We start from the raw sequence: 18,919 nt of genomic DNA on the forward strand, positions 1-18,919 counted from the left end.
TTCATTCGAATGTTAGAATGACATCCGAATCCGAATCCGATATCCGATATCCGAAATTTTCGAATAATATCCGAATTTTCGAATTCGAATTTGAATTCGAATTCGGATTTCGGCTATCCATTGACACCCTTAAGTTGAAGAGATGATCTAATGTCATTTATTTTAAAACATATGGGGGCATCTCAAATATTTATGAAATTGTGAAGGGGTATGTAAAAATTACCAAAAAGTTGGATCGGTCATTTTGACAAATCCGGCCAAGTCACCGGTCGAACCGATTGAAAAAATGGGTTTTCGCAGTTGACTCGAGTCGTAGAAGATAACGGGTTTGGTCCAACATGGTCGGACCGGCGGATCCGGTCCGGTTTTTAAAACACTGACTCTGTGCACTTTTTACAGTCGATCAACTACCCAACTAGGGCCTGCTGACTCAAATTATAATCGAGTCGTGCTGGGGTGACACAGGATTTACAGTGATTCTCACAATTCTGACGTGGACATGTATACATAACTGTAAATGGTTTTTACATGTATCGCGAGGAAACACATCTATGGTTATTGGCATATTCCACGTCAGACTTGTGAGAATCCCAGTAAATACTTTTTGTCATTTCAGCATTTTCCATTATAATCAAATAATTTTGGAAAATATAAAAATATCCTGTACTTTCAGGAGTTAGATTGCAATCGTACTCTCAATCTTCATTTCATGCCACGTAACTTACAAGTTACAACACTCATCGACATAAAAATATATCTGATTGGTGATTTTTTAATTTCATTTTTGGTCTGTGTTTAGCTTCGCAATCTTAATCTAATGAAATAAAATGGACGGTTGGATTACCCTCGCAAGCTTATCTTCCCTCTCATGCACTCTTCTCTCTCTCTCTCTGGTATTGGAAAAATATCTAGGGTTTCTCCTTCGCAGAACCTTTTGAGAGTCTCTGCTGATAAATCTTCAGAGCTTCTCCATCGATTTCCTTTCAGGTCAGAAGCTTTTTATTTTTGATTCACTGATCGATCGATGGATCTAGTTCTCTGGTTCCTTAATTTTCTTTGAATTTTACAGAATCAATCATGAATCCCAAGTTTTGGTGGTTGTTGTTTTTTTATTTTAAATTAATTTTTTTTTTTTTTCATGTTAAAGTACTGATTTTGATGTTTAGAAAGCTCAATTGGAAACACTCTTGAATGGAACATAATGGGAATTAATCCACATAAGAAGAGAAGTGAGCGAAATAGGAATTAAAATGGAAACACATTTAGAGTTTTTTTTTTAGAATGTTTAGGTGTGAAATTTTTTAATTTTGATGACTAATTAATACTGTAATTTCGTCAATAACAACATAGGAAAAAAATGTATTTTGAAAAAAAAAATCTCGACTTGAATTAGTTTGATATGTGAACGAGTGCTCCTGCTCAAGCTTGATTCTGTTGCGTAGATGTTAATTCCTTCACAAGTTAGGTGAACTCTCTTGAAAAATTGATCGCATCAAAGTGTTTTCTTGGTTGAATCCACTTTGAATTTGATAAATGTATTCCTTGTGAAATATTCGCGAGGGTTAATATGTATATGCCTAACCGTTATCTCCAAATTATACTTCTGTTTGTGTTGTGTGGAGGTGTAACAAGAGCAAAAAAAAATAAAAAACAATCACACAAGATTTCTGTGGTTTGGCAAATTGGCTAGGGAGATCAATCCACCATAAACAATGAAGATTTCAAGCTCTCAAACCTCTCATCCGCAAGGAACCTCAAAGAGCAATCAAAAGAGCAAAAAACATAAATAAATAAAAAATCCTAGCCCAAAAATACATATATAGATATACAAGGGAATTTTTGCCTTGAGGAGCTGCCCCCAACCCGGGCATGGGCCTGTCAGGTAGCCTGACTGGTACTTTCAGGCCAATCCCCAATCCCCAATACCAGGGATATTAGGTATTAGACCTTACATTCATATGTATTCAACTCAATATCCTAATTATTATTTATACCAAATGCAATTCCATTCATAGTATAGAAGAATAGCTGTTCCTTCTTTCTTGTTTCCATTATTAAAGAATTATGTGTCAAACTTGATCTAATTTAACGAGTTTGTTTTCTCTTACTACGTTTGGGCCTTGGGCACAAATCTTTGTTCATCATCAAAGCCTTATCCCAAAAATCTGGGTTTAGCTGAGTTAACTTTGTTCCTCCATTCAATGAAATGAAGGATCAAGATTCATTCTAGGATATTGTGTCCCTTTTATATATAAAACATATCTACTAGAAAAGAATATCCAAAAAAAAAAAAAAGTTTGTTTGATGATGGTGCTGGGCCTTTAGGTCACAGTGGTCTGGCGGATCCTTGGTTCTATTTGTTGGTCTTAGGATTTGTTGACGCATTCCTTTTAATACCAACTAATGTGGCCCATATGCACGACTCAAGGGCTGATTTCTGGTGAGGAGGATCTCTTCACAATAGAGAGGTCGGCCTGTTCTGACAGTTTTATGTTTATGAAAAGGATATTACAAGTCGAAAGATTCTGGACTTACTTTAACTCCTCATTTGATCGTGTTATAAGTTTAAAAAACGGTTGGATTTTGTGAAGACGATGATCTCCATGGTGAGCTGATCATCCTCACCAATAGTCGCCTTTGTGTCTGACTTATCTCCATGTAGCTCCTTGAGAATTTCAACCTATCCCAACATATATTTATAATTATTTGTTGCAACAGATTATGCATTTCAAAATGTTTTTATTATTATAATAAGATTCCATTGAACTTCTTTTTCTTCAACTTATCTTGATTCACTTCATTCTGTTTTAGGAAGAGAGAGAGAGGAAATCCGATTCAGATAACGCAAAGATGTACCTGAAGAAGGCGTTGTGGGCGGAGGGTTTGAATTCCGATGAGTCACAATCATCAATGCCTGTGGGAGAGCTCGTCTCTTCACTCAAGAACCAGAGACTCTACAGAGAGGTCACACTCGCCCTCCGCACTGGGTTGAGAGACGCCCGAGCCGAGTTCTCCTTCCTCCGTGTCCGTGCTCTTCGCAACATTCTCAAGTTCCTTCAATCCGTAGCCAAGTCTGACTCAACGATTCACCTCTTCCGCCACAGCCAATCCATCTCAGAACTCCAAGGTCGTTTTTCTTCTCTCTCTCTCTCTCATGTTGTTTGTTCTTTGGATCTAGGGTTTCTGACAAATGATATTGGATTCTAGGGTTTCTAATTGTTGGATCTGATTTATTGGCAATTTACAATGGTTCTAGTTGAAATTAATTGAGAATTATTACATAATTAGGATTTTTAAAAAAGGCTGACGATTGAATTTTATGCTTCGAAACAGTGGTTCCTGTTTTGTTTCAGAATTCTTTGAGGCAATCAAAAGATGAATCTGTACCAAATTTGGATCATATATTTAGCGTTGAACCTATGAAGATTACTAGTCCTTCGACAGACACTGAAGTTGCACTCGCTCTCAGAGTTTTGGAAGGATGTTGTTTGCTCCATCTTGAGAGCACGGTTTTCGCCCATCGCCACAACGCAATCAAGGTTTCTGGACTAAATTGATGTTCTCTGATTTAGTTGTGAATTGTGTAGAGTTAGCATTCCTTTTATGTCTTTTGGGTGTCTGAAAGTTGTTTAAGTGTGCAGGTAGTAATGGATATATTATCAACTAGAGGAGTACTTGAGCGAGGGGCTTGCTTAGATGCTTTAATCTCTATAATGTTGGATTCCTCAGCCAATCAGATGGTATGATATCCTCTAATTAGCTGTTCTTGGTTTGTTGAGCTGTTTTTTATTCTAGTAGTGTTCTTCAATGTATGTTTATTGCGATGTTTTCCCTTAAATATTCAATTGATCGTAAAACTACTTGGAATAATGAATCACAATGCCTTTCCATCCTTAGTTGGGGAAAGTTACAAATATGATGTTTATGCAGTTAGATCTAAAATCCAAAAGTTAAATGTTTTTGCGTTTCCCAGTATGAAATGTTTGTCAACCAACACCATCTGCAAGGATGTTTGTTAATTTATATTCACTGTCACACGTGATGATGACTGTCATGCTTTTAATCTGCCTAACGTAACAAATTGAACAAGCTGTCTAATGCTAGTATTGAACCCAGTTCAATGATCTGCAACCACCTGGTTTTTCCTTGTGATCTGTAAAGAATTTCTTGTAGGTTTTCATATGCCTACCTCTGTTCTCTAATGATGGAACCTCTCTTGCAAGACTTGTATAGACATTTTTATCATTATATGAGTATTTTCATGCACATGTTTTCCATGACTACATACTTGCTTAGAGCTTGATTTCAACCAGTGCTATTCTATTAGTCAGTATCCAGACAACATAATGGATTTTTTTTTCTTTTCCTCTGGAGAATTATAATATTTGCTAAAAGCAAACAAAAGGAAACTTGTGATCATTCTAGGAAAAATACCTATAAAAGCATGTAGTTTCAATTTGGATTTGTTAATGTTCATGTGATTTTAATGGAATCAAAGAAAATTTCTTTCGGTGTATGTTTTCCTGCCTAGTGGTCACAATTCGTTATTAGTTCTTTTGTATCTTCCCTTTTCATTTATATGACACTTTTGAATAATTTATGTACAAATGTTAATTCTTTAGTATCTTCATTTCAATTTTCTCTCGTCTTATGAATAAAATCTTTTAACTTATCACACACACACACACACACACACAAAGGAAAAGAAAATGAAAAATAATATGGATCTTTTGGCTATGTTATTTCAGGATTTTGAGGCATGTCATGGTATTGAGAAAATAACAGAGCTTATCAAAGACAAACAAGTGGATGAAAATATAAGGTTCATCATCTTTATTTGTATCCTTGGCTTTAGTTTTCTGTTCGTCATGCTAGAGCTTGTATTTTTCTATTTGAGTTGTGAGGCATGATGCTTACTTCATTGGTGGTGAAACCCCTCAGGAGTGAAGTGGTTATCTTTGTTGTTTGTTTTGCAAATGTTTTTTATAGCTATTTAAAAACATTTTTTTGTTTCTCTTGTGGGCTGAAAAGGTCAACTTTGATTTGTTTCTATTGCAATTTATCCCCATGTGCAAACTTTTCAAAATTGTTATCTACTTGGTTGGCAGTGTGCCAAAATATACTTTTAAGATTTAAACATCTTGTTGCTTGATATAGTAAATTATGAAATATAGTAAAAAATATCAATTGCATATTACCGACCATAAAATAATCAGGTCTAATTACTGACCATAAATAATCAAAACTTTCTTCTGCTTGATAAAAGAATAAAATATAAATATCGACGCAGTTACTGCATTCTGTTGGACGATCCCACTGCTTCCTTCCTTTTAATGTAGCAACTTATCCGCAGCCAACAATTCCAAAGGTTTAATAGAATTATGTGTCTTTGACTATAGCCCTAAGGTTGATCTCTCCTCATGATAAAAAAGAAATAATAGGGGCAAACGTCCCACCAGACAAAAAGGAATAGTATTATGTTCAGGTGGAGTCACATTGAAGCTGAATTATATTTTTTATAATGGTACAACAAAATACAAATGAACTTTTGGTTGATATTGGATTTATTTTTCTATAGTATTGAGCTTCTGTTCTTCAAACCAGAATAGGTTGAAAGGACCATATCTTTTACTTCCTAATTTATTTGGTAGCTTAGCTGGGAAAATTGTCCTGGATTTCTTTATAATTTACTGAATTTTGCTTTGCCTCCATTAGTTTAGTGATTTAAGTTGTGCTACTTTTTGTACCACCATTTCAAATTTACTGATATGGAAAGAATCCTCCTTGATTTAGGTTAAAATGTGGAGAGTTCTTGCTGCTATTCATTGGTCATTTAAATGGTAGGGAAAGGCCTCCCTTGGCGAGAATACATGATGACACAAGGCGACTTCTCGGCGAGAAATCTGCTTCGCTGATATGGGCAGCAAGTCAGTTTGGCTCCACACTTGACCCAGATCAGAGGCAGATGGCTCTGCATATCCAAGCTCGTAGGGTGCTTGAATCCTTGGAGCTGTACTGAAACTACTGATCGCTATGGTACGGTTTGACCACCATGTCATATATGCTTATTATGGGTACATCTAAACATCCTAACTTTCCAGAAGATCCACATTAGGGATGACTGGATTATGGTATTTTATTTTATTTTTTGTTCAAAAACCCTTTCATCAATGTTTGAAATTGTAGATAACCCCTTTTGATACATTTTCTTTTGCACATGCCACCTTCTAGTCTAATTAGTGTGTAAGCACATGTACATGAAGATTGAAACATTTTCTTCAAAGGCACTTCTTCATTTTCATGTTTTTAGTGCAATTTTAAACATTTGTATGATAAGTAGTTTTCTGCTTCAGCTTTTGTTTTCCATTTAGTTTATTTTATTATGATTATTGGAGTTATAATAGTTTGCCTTGAACGTAAGTTTACAAGTTGATATTGCTATCGATGGGTATGGAGACGCCACCAAAATTGAAAGTTGTACCCTAAATTCGTGAAATTAGAGAAGGGTCTGAAATTAGTAAGTGTTTTCGAATTGGCAAATCATATTTTCCTTCCGATGTTAAATGCACACTTGAGATGTCTGCATTTTATTGAATTATGTTGGGAGATATAATTTTTGTTAACATATTTTATTTTATGAAATATACAATGGGGAGCTAAAACCAAGATATTTGAATAAATCAAGATTTATTCGAAAGTAGTGCCATGACATTGAAAATTTTCAGAAAAATGTCGTCGACCTCCTTTTTTATGTATCAAGTACATAAAGATGAGATAGATGGTAAGAACATAAATTTGTCACAAATAAGCATGATATCTTTAATCATATATGCACAGACATCTTCTTTGTGGTTTAAAGGTAAAATTAGAAAAATAGTAAAATTGGAGGGATATTATTGAAATAATAGGAGACTGGGGAGAGAAAAGACAATAAAGTCAAATAGTGTGGATTCCACTTCACTGTAGTTTGAGTGTGACGTTTATATCCCACAATTGTTAGTGGAATGAGATCCACCGTCGTGTTTTATTATATAGATTAATGAACATTTTAAAGGTTAAAGTTTATGTGTTTTTTTTTTAAATTATTTTTTAGGATAAATTTTCAAAGATCATTGGTTTTTTTGACTTGCTTGAATCTTCTAAATTGCCTTGAGTAGGACTTTTAATGATTTGGAAGCTTGTGTGTGTGTGCGCGCGCGTCTCTCTCTCTCTTTCTTCTATCTCTCATGTGGTGGAGAATCGAAGGGTATGGAACAAAGATGGAATAGACTTTTCTCTATTAAGGCATACTATCAGTCCTGTTACCCCACCCATCATTCCAATTTTCGTGTGGAGTGCAAAGGCACTTTCAAAAGCATCTTTTTTATTTATTTATTATTATATATATAATATATTTTCATTTGGGCTCTTGCTTTATTTCTTGGGGAGCATTTATGCGAACTTTTGTTCCTTGTGTAACGTCAAAGGGAAAGTGTTTTTCACCTACTCTATTATAATTTTGAATAATGCTGAAGTGACCTCCAAAGATTGTGATGTGAAAGTTTATAGGAACCATAGGATATGAGGTACAATCTTGAGGTCACTCGAGAACAATTATAATTTTTCTTGTACAATTTGGTACCATTATACATCGCTCTTCAAAATGACTTTGTGCTTTTCCTATTCTACATTCGTTGGCATTTCAAACTTCACAATCTTTGGCCGCCTTCTTAAAAGAAAGGATTTTATGGAGCTTGACTCCCTTTGCGAATTATAATTTTTCTTGTACAATTTTATGGAGCTCGAGAACAATTATAATTTTTCTTGTACAATTTGGTACCATTATACATCGCTCTTCAAAATGACTTTGTGCTTTTCCTATTCTACATTCGTTGGCATTTCAAACTTCACAATCCTTGGCCGCCTTCTTAAAAGAAAGGATTTTATGGAGCTTGACTCCCTTTGCGAATTATTAAGCTATATGGAGGTTTTATTTGAAGTTTTTTATTTTTTATTTTTCTTGGTAGTTGGGACCTCATTTGTAAAGAGAATCCGAATGTTGGGATCTCTAGAGGTTGGTGAGAGTCCTTTTTGCTTTGTAGTTTGCTTCTCTATTTCAGGTAGATCTCTTGATTTTCTTTTCTCTTAATGATAAGAGAGATTTACCCGGCCAAGGGAACTTTACTTTATTAAGTTTGTTACCCAGCAAATCTCACTTTATCAAGTTTGTTATTGAGCAAACTCTGTTGTCGGGATCCATGTCATAAAATTCAAATTCAATTTGTGGAATCCAAAACCATGATCTGATGCCACAAGGCCATAAAGGATTAAATTCTAAGAACTCTGAAAAAAAAAGTTAATTTTCACAATTGAATTTTAGTTTTACATTTGGGAGTTTCGTAGCCATCCATTTTCAACATTATGATCAGGTTCTTTCTTTCTTCTTCTTTTGAATATGAGTTTTTCCATGAAATCTAAAAGATTGTGGTATTAGATTGCTAATTTAATAAACCATGAGGATCCAAAGATCCTTAAGAAAATTTGAAATCTTACTAAGTTAGTCATGCTAGCCTAATTCATAAATTAAAGTTTGCTCAAGTACCAAACTTGATAAAGTAAGTGAGTTTTTGTTATAAAATTGCAGCAGATAGATCTTCCAGGTAAATCTCTCTAATAATAAATCCTTATCTTTACTATTATAACGAGAGAAGGAATTGTAGAAGTGGTTCGACACGAAAATTTAGATCTCACAAATGCCCCCACTTTTACATTTGAACCTATTATTATCATGGTAATTTTGATTAAAAAATCAAGAAAATTACAAGTTCACAACCCTTATAATCACGTCGATTAGTTTTAAAATTACAAAAAAAAAAAGAAAAAAAGATCCATTTACTAAATAATATTAAAAAAAAACTTTAATTAATAATTTAACTTATAAATAAGCCCTTCTTATACATATGCATTTGCACATGCTACCTTCTAGTCTATCCTTAAGAAGAAGAAAAAAAATGTAAGGTTTTGATCCAAACCATATATGGTGCAAATCATAGTTTGTCAATGTTGGAGAAGGGCATACCCGAGAACTTGCATGGTTTTCCTTGGGTTTTTGTTCTTGTGGCGTAAGGATTTCAAAGAGTTTAAAAGGATATTCTTTGAAGAAAAGACATGGAAGTGGTTGAGTTATTTTGGTTCGAAACTGATACAACACATTCGGTGACCATCATGATCATCAAAGCCTTATCCCAAAGATTTGGGGTCGGCTAATGAATCACGTTATTCTATTCCACTATGTCTCGAGCCATAACTGCATCTTGGGTGATTTTAAGACTGCTAATATCTTTTGTACTCAATCTCATATTTACCGTACAATGGCCACTATATTCATCGTTTAAACTATAATGACTTTCTTTTTGGGAAACTAAGGAATCCGGGCCTCCTAGAGCACCCTAGCACTAATCATCAGGCACATGGAGTCCTCTGTCCTCTTCCCTCACATGCCCAGTTGATGCATATTCGGTGGAAGCACTTATGAGCCATTGGTATTTGGGATGTTTATACAAATATACATTAAAAGTTTTGGATTTTTGGTCATTGGATTCGTATCATGAACAATTTTTAAGGATAAAGAAATTAAATTTTTGTTCAAAACATTTAAGCTTCGTTAGATTCTCACAAACATTGGAGCGAGAAGCGGGTGCGAGCCATTTCTGCCCATTTTCCGTTTCCTATAAAAGCTTCAAGTGCCAGAAGTGTGAAAAGCGCCCTCCGAATGTGGTGCAAACATTACCTTACGTTCAACTGAAATTTGAGCTGATGAAAAATTTGTGCTTATTGATTCCGTAATGATACATCGGTGGATATAACACAACCTTTATGATTAAAAACTGTTACAATAATGTTAAAATGGTGTTATAATAGCCCTCACTAAAATCACAAGCAGAAGAAATTAAGATTTTCTTAGCACTTTTTTATGAATGGTGGGGCATAAATGCCAATCTTAGTTATCCCAATTTAAAATAACAAAATTAATTTGGTATTGATTGTGACCCCAATTAGAAGGAATATGCAAGTTGAAAGTTCTATCAGAATGGAAGGAAGACCAAAAAGAACGTAGATTGAAGAACAAGACCTGAATTAGCCAAAGATGTGGCTATATATAGAATCGAATGAAGAAATAAGATTTGTTCAGCTGAACTCCAATTTGGGAAATATTTCTTTTCTTTGTTTTCTAATCACAAGTACACACTACCACACAAATTTGTCCATTACAGAGCCAGTTACATCAATCCATAGTCAACCAACACTCATAGAAAGAAACACTCAAATCCTACAATAATGATAAGAATTAGTCAACCTCCACCCTCTCAAATTACAGTAAAATTCAAGTGTGATACCTGTCTTGGTACATAATAAACAGATCAAGAACAGATGGCTCGATGCATCTGTGAGGAACGCTTACAAGGGAAAAGTCACCCACGTCGTTCTTTTAGTGGTTACCACCGAGTGCCCAATGAACACGTATTAGATGAATAAATAACTATGATTTTTCTTTGAAAAAGAATTCAGAATCTTTGTAGCGTTTCACAAGATTCTGAATCCTCACTTTCTGTTTCCATCTTGTAACGAAAGCATGACCCATACTTGTATTGAACTTTAACCACACAAGTCAAGTATAGCGTCGTCCATCAATTCTTCTAGAATGTCTTCTTCTATCTCACTACAAATACCTTCTACATCGAATCGTAGGTCCATCCATGCTCTTGCTTTCTCCATGTCCTTTCCAACGATCTCGTCTAATGTACGTGGCACAAACTTTTGGTTGAGATGCCAATCGATGCCTTCCCATACCTCACGGACGAGTTTTTTCCCTGTTGGGATTGGTCGAATATTGGGGTTGACAGATACAACCCATGGCGAGCAACCAAAATAATGTACGTATAATTCGAGAAGAACTTCATTGATACTATCGAAAATGGGCTTCCGATCATCGCAATGTTGGCTGGACAAGATATCTACTTCATCAAACAAGGATGGATCAAGTGGTTGGTCTGAAGAATGAGACTTCCCCAAGAACTCGTCCCAGTTAAAGCCCGAGGCTTGCATCACTGCTCTTACATACTCAAATGTAGGTTTCTTGTCCTCCATGCAAGTTCTTGAATATGAAGGGGTTACCACTAAAGTAGAGTACTCATGTTCTTCAAAATGAATTCGTCGCGGTTGCATTGGCAGTTCAGCTGCATATGTTTGATCGGATTTTCTATAAGTTAAAGAATAATAATATTTAAAAAAATATGTGATACTGTCTATGGTTGACATGGGAAAGGTTACCAAGTTGGGAAGCCGTGCTTGCAGGGCTGATAACTTCTTCTAAGAAGAATGGGTCAAGAACAGATACTGGACTTGGTCGTTCTAGCCCATCGTTGATGCTCTCCAGAGTTTTGACTTTTGGGACAAGTAAAGTGCTCGGTGAGAAAGAACGTAATGAAGATGATGGTGGTTGATCCTCTGTGGGTGAGTCCTGGAAAAGAACCAAAAGGATGGTGGGACACAAGAAGACAAAATGATAGAAACAAAAGGTTCATTAGTTTTGAATGTACATTTTCCTACACTCTTGGGTGTGTCATACCCCAGTTAAGCCCTGTGACCCTCTTATATTCATAATGCTCCCCCTATCTAACAGGTCGGTCTTTTGCAGTGGTTGGTTGGTTAACATAGTACCAGAGCACTAGGTTCGTATAGGTCACGGGTTTGATTCTTTCCACCCTTATGGGTGAGGGGGAGTGAGTGTTGAGTGTATATTTTCCTCCACTCTCGGGGGTGTTATACCAGTTAAGCCCCGTGACTCTATTATATTCATAGTTCTCCCCCTCTCCAAGAGATAGGTCATTTGGAGTAATTAGTTGGTTAACATGGTATCAGAGTGCTAGTTTCGTATAGGTCATGAGTTTGATTCTTTCCACCCTTGTTGAGTGTATATTTTTCTCCACTCTCGGGTGTGTCATACCCCCAGTTAAGCCCCGTGACCCTCTTATATTCATAGTTCTCCCCCTCTCCAACAGATTGGTCTTTTGGAGTAGTTGGTTGGTTAACACCAACCCCCCCCCCCCCCCCCAAAAAAAAAAAAAAGCTGAAAAAACAAAATAAAATGAAGTGCTTCTAAATGTTTTCCTTAACGAACAATTCTTTACCAGTTTCAAGGATTCAAAAGATCCTTCTTCCTCCCCAATTATTTCTTGAATCTCCACACCACCTGCATAAATCTTATGAATCAGTAACTCGAGACGTAAATACAGACACAATAACATGTTTCACTATAGATTAGAGGATGAAGAAGACAATACCTTTTGGACTTAAGTTTCCACTAGAAGAACAAATGTTATCCTGAATTTCAGAGGTATCTTGATTCAAGTCAACTTCTTGAGGTTCGGTCCCAGAGTTGTCATCATTGTTGTTTTGTGATGGAGCGACTATGCTCTGCCGCATCGTTACGTTAATTTTAGTGTCAGGAAGAAGCTCCTCAGAGGCATCTGGATTCGAGTCAAAATCTTGATGTTTGATTTCAGGGTTATCGTCATTGTCAGTCACTGATGGACTTAGATGGTTGGCATTGATACCTTGGTTAGGCAACCATATATCTTCGTCGACAATTCGGAAATTTCCATTAGGGAAAAATCTCATCTGTGCAGATATAAAGCCGTCATCCCTGTCTCGGACCTGTGGTATCAACAAATCCCCATCTTCATCCCCATTGCTCAACATTTTGGCGAGATGTTTTTTGGCCTCAATGTAGATGTTGGTTTCTCTCTGCTTGGGTTGTCCATCAGTTGTCCGAGGACGATAGTGTGTTGGCTTCCCTTTCTTATCCGTCTCGCTGATAGTAGAAGTTTCAGTTTTTCTTTTAATATCAACACGGGCTATACCGTGCGACTCTCTTCCAACAATCTTCCCCGCAATCCCTTTACCACCATTTCCCAAGTCTTGGTGCTTGTAAGGGATTTTATGTAGAATACCATCCATTGAAATCCAATGTCGCTCCTTTTTGTTCTCTCCCATGGCATGTTTCAACTTCCTTTTAATTTCATTAAGAGAAAATTGGGAGTTGAATCTTCCATAATGAGATTGAGTTGAGAGGCTAGGACTGGCCACGGTAGCAGAATTTCGGACACCCCTTAAGCTGGGATTCAAAGTATCGCTTCCCTGCGATGGGTTTCTACTCTCAGACTTGATCTTTCTCCTGAAAAAATTATGCATGCTTGGTTTCTCAACCTTTTTACGACAAATAAGCTCCTCACCCAAACTACAATCACCCATTTCCTCTTCTAACAATTTTGCTCCGGCCGACGACTTATTAGATTCAACTTTCTCTGATTGCGCGTCCCGTAAGTCTTGGATATGTTTCACCAACAATGAGTTTGAATCTTGTAAGAGTTTCAAAAGAAGTTCCTTGTTTGAATTAAGTATCTCTAATGCATCCATGAATTGTTTTGACTGATGGGTTGCCTCATCTTGGGAGAGTTGTTTGGCATCAATGAACTTCTGATTTAAAAAAGCCTCGGCCGCTTCGCTTAGTTTTTGTTGAAGAATAGAATGCTTTTGAACTAACTGCATGTCAAGCTCATCAAGTTGGTTATGTTTGAGAGAATTAGTACTTCTTTGTATGTCACAAGTATCTGAACCTCCCCCATTCTCATGGTGTAGATGTATTTCTTGACGGTAATGTATTTGGCTGCAGAACTCTTCCATTAGTGAAGCTAAGTCGAGATGTGAAAATTGTTCGATTGAGTTTGCATGAGATTCCAAGCTCGCGGAAGCTTTGGAATCGTGGCCATACTTATATCTTATCTCTTCCACCGTGCTAGGAATATTCTTCTTTGTTTGATGCTCACTCGACATTTCTTTTTCCATGAGTTTCTTTACGCTTGTCTTACCAATATCAACCTCCAACGTTTTACTTTCATCACCACCCTGAAATATTTGGTTAAATTACAAATTTATATGTACTAATAGCAACAACAAAAAAAAAAAAATTCCATATACGGAATGACAAAAACTACGCACATTTCCAAGTTATAGAGTGACCCAATGGCCATAATCGAAATTCAGAACTTTCATTATTTGTATGATAAATAAGTTGAATAGAGTATAACATCTCCTTTGTGTTTATTGTGTTCTTAGAAAAACCAAGGGGTTTTATCCTATGTTACCTGGTCCATCGGTTCACTTGATTCAAATTCGGGTTTGTGGTTTGTTGTTTACTTTGGTTCCCTAGATCTTTGCTAGCTTGGTTACACAAGTTATAAGTTCAATCATAATGTTAAAAAATTCTAAGTTAAATAGAAACACATTAATATAATAATCCAATTTCTAAATATAAACAATGAAAAAAATATATAATAAATGAGTTTGGTTCACCGAACAAATTAAAAAATTGTTTGTTTCGCCAAACCCAATCAAAATTTGACGGGTTGGTGGTTCGATTGATTTTACGAACCCAGTTCGAACCGTGCCGCGAACTAGTTCGGTTCGTACCGGTATGTGGTTCGGACTAGTACAAATGAATTGGGTAACATAGGTCTTATCTGCAAGTGGACTAAATAGAAAATATTTGTACACGGGGAATCCCATTTCCTTCTAGTTTGTATATCTTTGCTCCTCTGAAATATAATCTTCATAGCTTATTAAAAAACCAAAAAGAAAGAAAGATAAGAATACAGTTTATCGAGACAGGTAAACCATATCAAAATAAATCTCCCTGAAACAATGTTTGATGATTGAATACTAAGAAAAAAATAAAATAATACAAAATGAACGCATTGTCTGGATTGAGTTAGTCATGGATTGGATATAGTGCTCATTCAGATACTAAGAACCACAAAAGAACTAACTATTTCACAATGAAAATAGGTTAATAGTGAATTCTTGTATAAAAATTGGTAATTTTACAGTCAATATTCCCTATTTTTGTGAATAAAATAATTTTCATGGACAGAAAAAGAAAGATAAAACCTACATGTGTTGACATAATTCATTCAATAAAGTACATGCATGATTCAAGATATGAATTCAATATGAACATACAGACAAGTCAACAACACTTACATCATTCTTTCGAAGCTTTTCATCAGAATTGCTCAACTTAACTCTACTCCTTGAATATCCAGCACCTGCAGAAGAAAAATCATCAAAAATAAATAAATCTGGAACAATTATTTTTAAGGACCAAAATGTATTGCACAGATACCATCAGTATGGGATTATAAGGAGATCTTTAGTTTACTCTAACCATTAATGATAGATTAGTTGTTAGTTCAACTTTCTCTCTGATAATGATGATTACCCTTACTTACAGGGTTTTTTTTTTGCTTATTGTGGGTATCCTCACCCATCGAGTGAGACTAATCCCACGCACTACCCCCTTGATGTTACCTGATTCGTGGGTTTGCTCAGTTCGAATTCGGTTTCGTGGTTCGCTACTCAAGAATGAACCTGGTTCGTAGGGGTAGACAGAGTTGAGGGCCATTGAAGGTTGAAGTGATGAGTATGGTACAAAAGAGATTGAAAATGGCGTATTTTGGAAGAACAAAAATTCAAGTTTTTTTACTTATTAGTTGGAGATGAGGGTATTTGGTCATTTTTCATTAGTCTATTGAGAAAGACCATATTCAAAGGGACATGCTATTAATTTGAAATTTTAGGAAGATATATCTAATATTATAAAATATTCAGAGGGGCTGTAAAAAACAAAAGGTAAATCATTCCATTTTAATTTGCTTCTTTTGAAGAACTGCGAGCGAACCGTACCACAAATTGGTTCGGTTCTCTACCAACGAATTGGATAACCCTAGTTCTACATGCAACTGATTGAGTCGAGGGTCATCTGGGCCCTAGAGGGTGGCCCCAAGGAAATCATTGCTTCGTGGGGTTTTGAACACTTGACCTACCCTTCCTGAGGAGCTTATCAAGGTTCAGCTTGCCACTAGACCAACCCCTTGGGATTAGGTTGGTGTTGTAATTGGTGAAATTATATAAATAAACATGATATAAAACTGCATGTAACGATAAGTCCAAGCTTTCTTCTAAAGAGAGGCGAAAGAGTTCTAAAGTACTACTCTTAGAGCAAAGACAAGCCCATACAAAACAGAAGGCAACACCTTCTGTATAGAAACATAAAACTTTTATACGCCTTGGTACTCAGTAGGACTGATAGTGTGAATTTTGAAATTTCCAAGCAAGATTACCACTCAAATTTTAAAAATGCTTAAATAGAGAGTGTCATTAGCTTTATACAATATTAGAACAATTTCTTACCAACAGCATGCCTGCCATTTCTATGCCTCTTATCTGACAAAAACTTTTGAGTGGAACGACCCTGACGGAAGTCAAATATACTAATCAAACCCGACATACAGCCTGAATGATCTTTTTCATGTCGTATGTTGCGTCTTTGCGATTTCTTTGCCATAAGTTTTGATGATAATTCAACTCTAGAATGTGATATTTATCAGAATCAATCTCACTTATGTGACCACATCAAACCTGGTAAAAAAAAAGAGGAGAAAACTTCATAAATAGAAGATAAAGAGCACATCAATTTGTTTCAAAAAAGAATGGAAGTATAAAGAGCATGGCTAACTGTTAGTGAGAAAAAAAAATGAATCTAGACATAATATGCAAGTATAGAATTTCCTTAACAACGACATGAAAATCGTGAACCATAGAACCCCTGAGAAACATAGATTGAAGATTAAAAAACATAACCCATAATCGTCAGCTTTTAAAAACAGATAAAAATGAGTTTTTTTTAGTACTTTGTTAGAAACCTTCACATAAACAAGGGAACACACAACCCAAATGCCTCAAGAAGAAACACCAAAATCGGATAAAAGCACTTTGTTACCAACCTCAAAAACCTGAAAAAGGTGCCTAGACAAGTATACTCAGCCCTGATTCACAAATTTCAATGAGCGAGTCGACAGTCGACAGTCGACATTGCAAGCACCTCCATGTTTTATCGACATCGTGAGGTGACTCAGGTTGGTAAATTGTCCTGAAACTTGGTATATATTGTGGAGTAAAATGGGTTCCCAAACTTATGATCTCAATGTTTTGACCCTCAATTCTCTAAATTCTATCCATTGGGATGTATTATTCCAACCCATAAAAGATTCTTTCAATGTGAGAAGCTTTTTTGTTCTTGTAATTCATACAAAGCAAAGCCAATTTCAATCTTTTAATACTCCATTTACAGTTTTAGTACTAATTTCCTGTTATAATATCAGTATATCCACCAGAAACTGAGTCAAATACAGAGTTTTGTATGAATCACTGAGTTAATATTCGAGTTACAAAATTCATGTCAAAAGGAACAGAACAAGAAGAAGAAACCCACGATTACAGAACTAACATAACGTTTTTTTCACTAACAGCCAACTAATGACCACTGTTATTTCTGCAGTCATGTGAAGCGAGTCCAGTACCGGGTTAACCCGCCCGACTCACCGAGTTACACATACAGAATTCAGGCAGAAACAGAGAGAATTCGCAAAATGAGAGCAGAATTTAACAAAAAGGGGTTTTGTTTTTCATTAAGTTACGAAGAATTAACCCAAAAAAGGGAGGAAACAAGCAGAGACGTACCAGGAACTCCTTCAATGAGAAGCTTCCGCCATTAAAGATCAAACACAATTCAAACCCAGAACTCCAAAAGCTCTCCTTAGTACTTTTTCTACATTAAGTTCATACCAAAGCTCCAAAACCCGATATTTTTTCGTTTAAAAAATTTACACCCAGAACTCCAAAAGCTCCCCTTTAGTCTTTTTTCTTTCCCCTCCAATTTCATATCAGAGCTCTAAAACCCAACATTTTTTGGGTAAAAAAATTTACACCCAGAACTGCAAAAGCTCCCCTTCAGTTTTTTTTCCCCCTCCAATTTCTTATCAGAGCTCCAAAACCCACATTTTTTGGGTAAAAAAATTTACACCCAGAACTCCAAAATGTCTCTTTAGTCCTTTTTTTCGATCAAGTTTCATACTAAATCTCCAAAATCCAATATTTTTTGGGTAAATGACACCAAGAACTCCAAAAGCTCTCCTTAGTGGCTCAGTCCTTTTTCTATCAAGTTTCATACCAAAGCTTCAAAATACAGTATTTTTTCGTTAAAAATTTCAGACTTTTCTGCCATTAAAGACTGGCGAAAGTGGAAGGAGAGAAGAAGATGGAGATGAGGAGGTGAGAGAGAAGGAAAGCTAAGCAGAGATGGTGTTCATGCTTTTTGTGATGTTGCGTGGTAGTAGAACCACAGTACTATGGCCCCCACCACCCCATTAGCTTTCGATTCAAGAAAGGTCTCTCTTTGCACCCCCACATCTCAACTATCTTCGCACTCTCTCTCTCTCTCTGTTGCGAGCACTTTTTCTACGGTGTTGAGAGCTGCTATTGGCACCCCAATTTTTTTACTTATTACATCCCAATAAAAAAAAAAGTCAAATGCGCACAACTTTTGAAAAAATTCCAATTCCAATAAATTGTTCGTTTTAATTCTCAAAATATATTTTCAAGCGAATTCATCGATGAATATTTTAATTTAAAGTGACGATCTCGTTGATAAATTTAATGAAAAATATCATTATTTTTTAATAACAAGATCATTGATACTTATCAAATCTATTTTAATTTTTTTGGATTCAATATTTTATACGAGCCTAATTATAATTGTAAACAATTAATGAAAGTATTTGAACGATCGTTATAATATTGGGCAAATTACTATTTCGTGAGTTGAATATGATAAAATTTTGATTCTAGCTCACTATTCATTTTAATTCCCAAAACATGAAGAGTAAGATAGCAAATTTTTCGAAGCAACGATCTCCTTGATATAAAATAACAAGATCATTGATATTTTTTTCTTTTAAACTGACAATCTCGATGATTTATA

At 35.7% G+C, this 18,919-nt stretch overlaps 2 protein-coding genes across 2 annotated transcripts; one reads left to right on the forward strand and one right to left on the reverse strand.

Moving 5' to 3' along the window:
* The first annotated feature begins 788 nt into the window (after nt 1-788).
* Nucleotides 789-6,366, forward strand: ISI1 (binding protein). The gene is made up of 6 exons (XM_086456735.1): nt 789-987; nt 2,812-3,127; nt 3,334-3,539; nt 3,642-3,740; nt 4,749-4,822; nt 5,794-6,366. The coding sequence occupies exons 2-6, from the start codon at nt 2,851-2,853 to the stop codon at nt 6,017-6,019; spliced, it is 882 nt and encodes a 293-aa protein (XP_086312861.1). The 5' UTR covers nt 789-987; nt 2,812-2,850; the 3' UTR covers nt 6,020-6,366.
* Nucleotides 6,367-10,291: 3,925 nt separating this feature from the next.
* Nucleotides 10,292-18,358, reverse strand: LOC147393713 (uncharacterized). The gene is made up of 7 exons (XM_086455900.1): nt 17,620-18,358; nt 16,291-16,518; nt 15,082-15,146; nt 12,324-13,947; nt 12,171-12,232; nt 11,311-11,500; nt 10,292-11,216 (listed from the first exon to the last, which is right to left on the reverse strand). The coding sequence occupies exons 2-7, from the start codon at nt 16,442-16,444 to the stop codon at nt 10,636-10,638; spliced, it is 2,676 nt and encodes an 891-aa protein (XP_086312026.1). The 5' UTR covers nt 16,445-16,518; nt 17,620-18,358; the 3' UTR covers nt 10,292-10,635.
* Between the last annotated feature and the right edge of the window lie 561 nt (nt 18,359-18,919).

The sequence above is a fragment of the Akebia trifoliata genome, chromosome 10 (genome assembly GCF_017979445.1).
Source record: "Akebia trifoliata isolate Shusen 1 chromosome 10, ASM1797944v1, whole genome shotgun sequence".
NCBI classification, from domain to species: Eukaryota; Viridiplantae; Streptophyta; class Magnoliopsida; order Ranunculales; family Lardizabalaceae; genus Akebia; species Akebia trifoliata.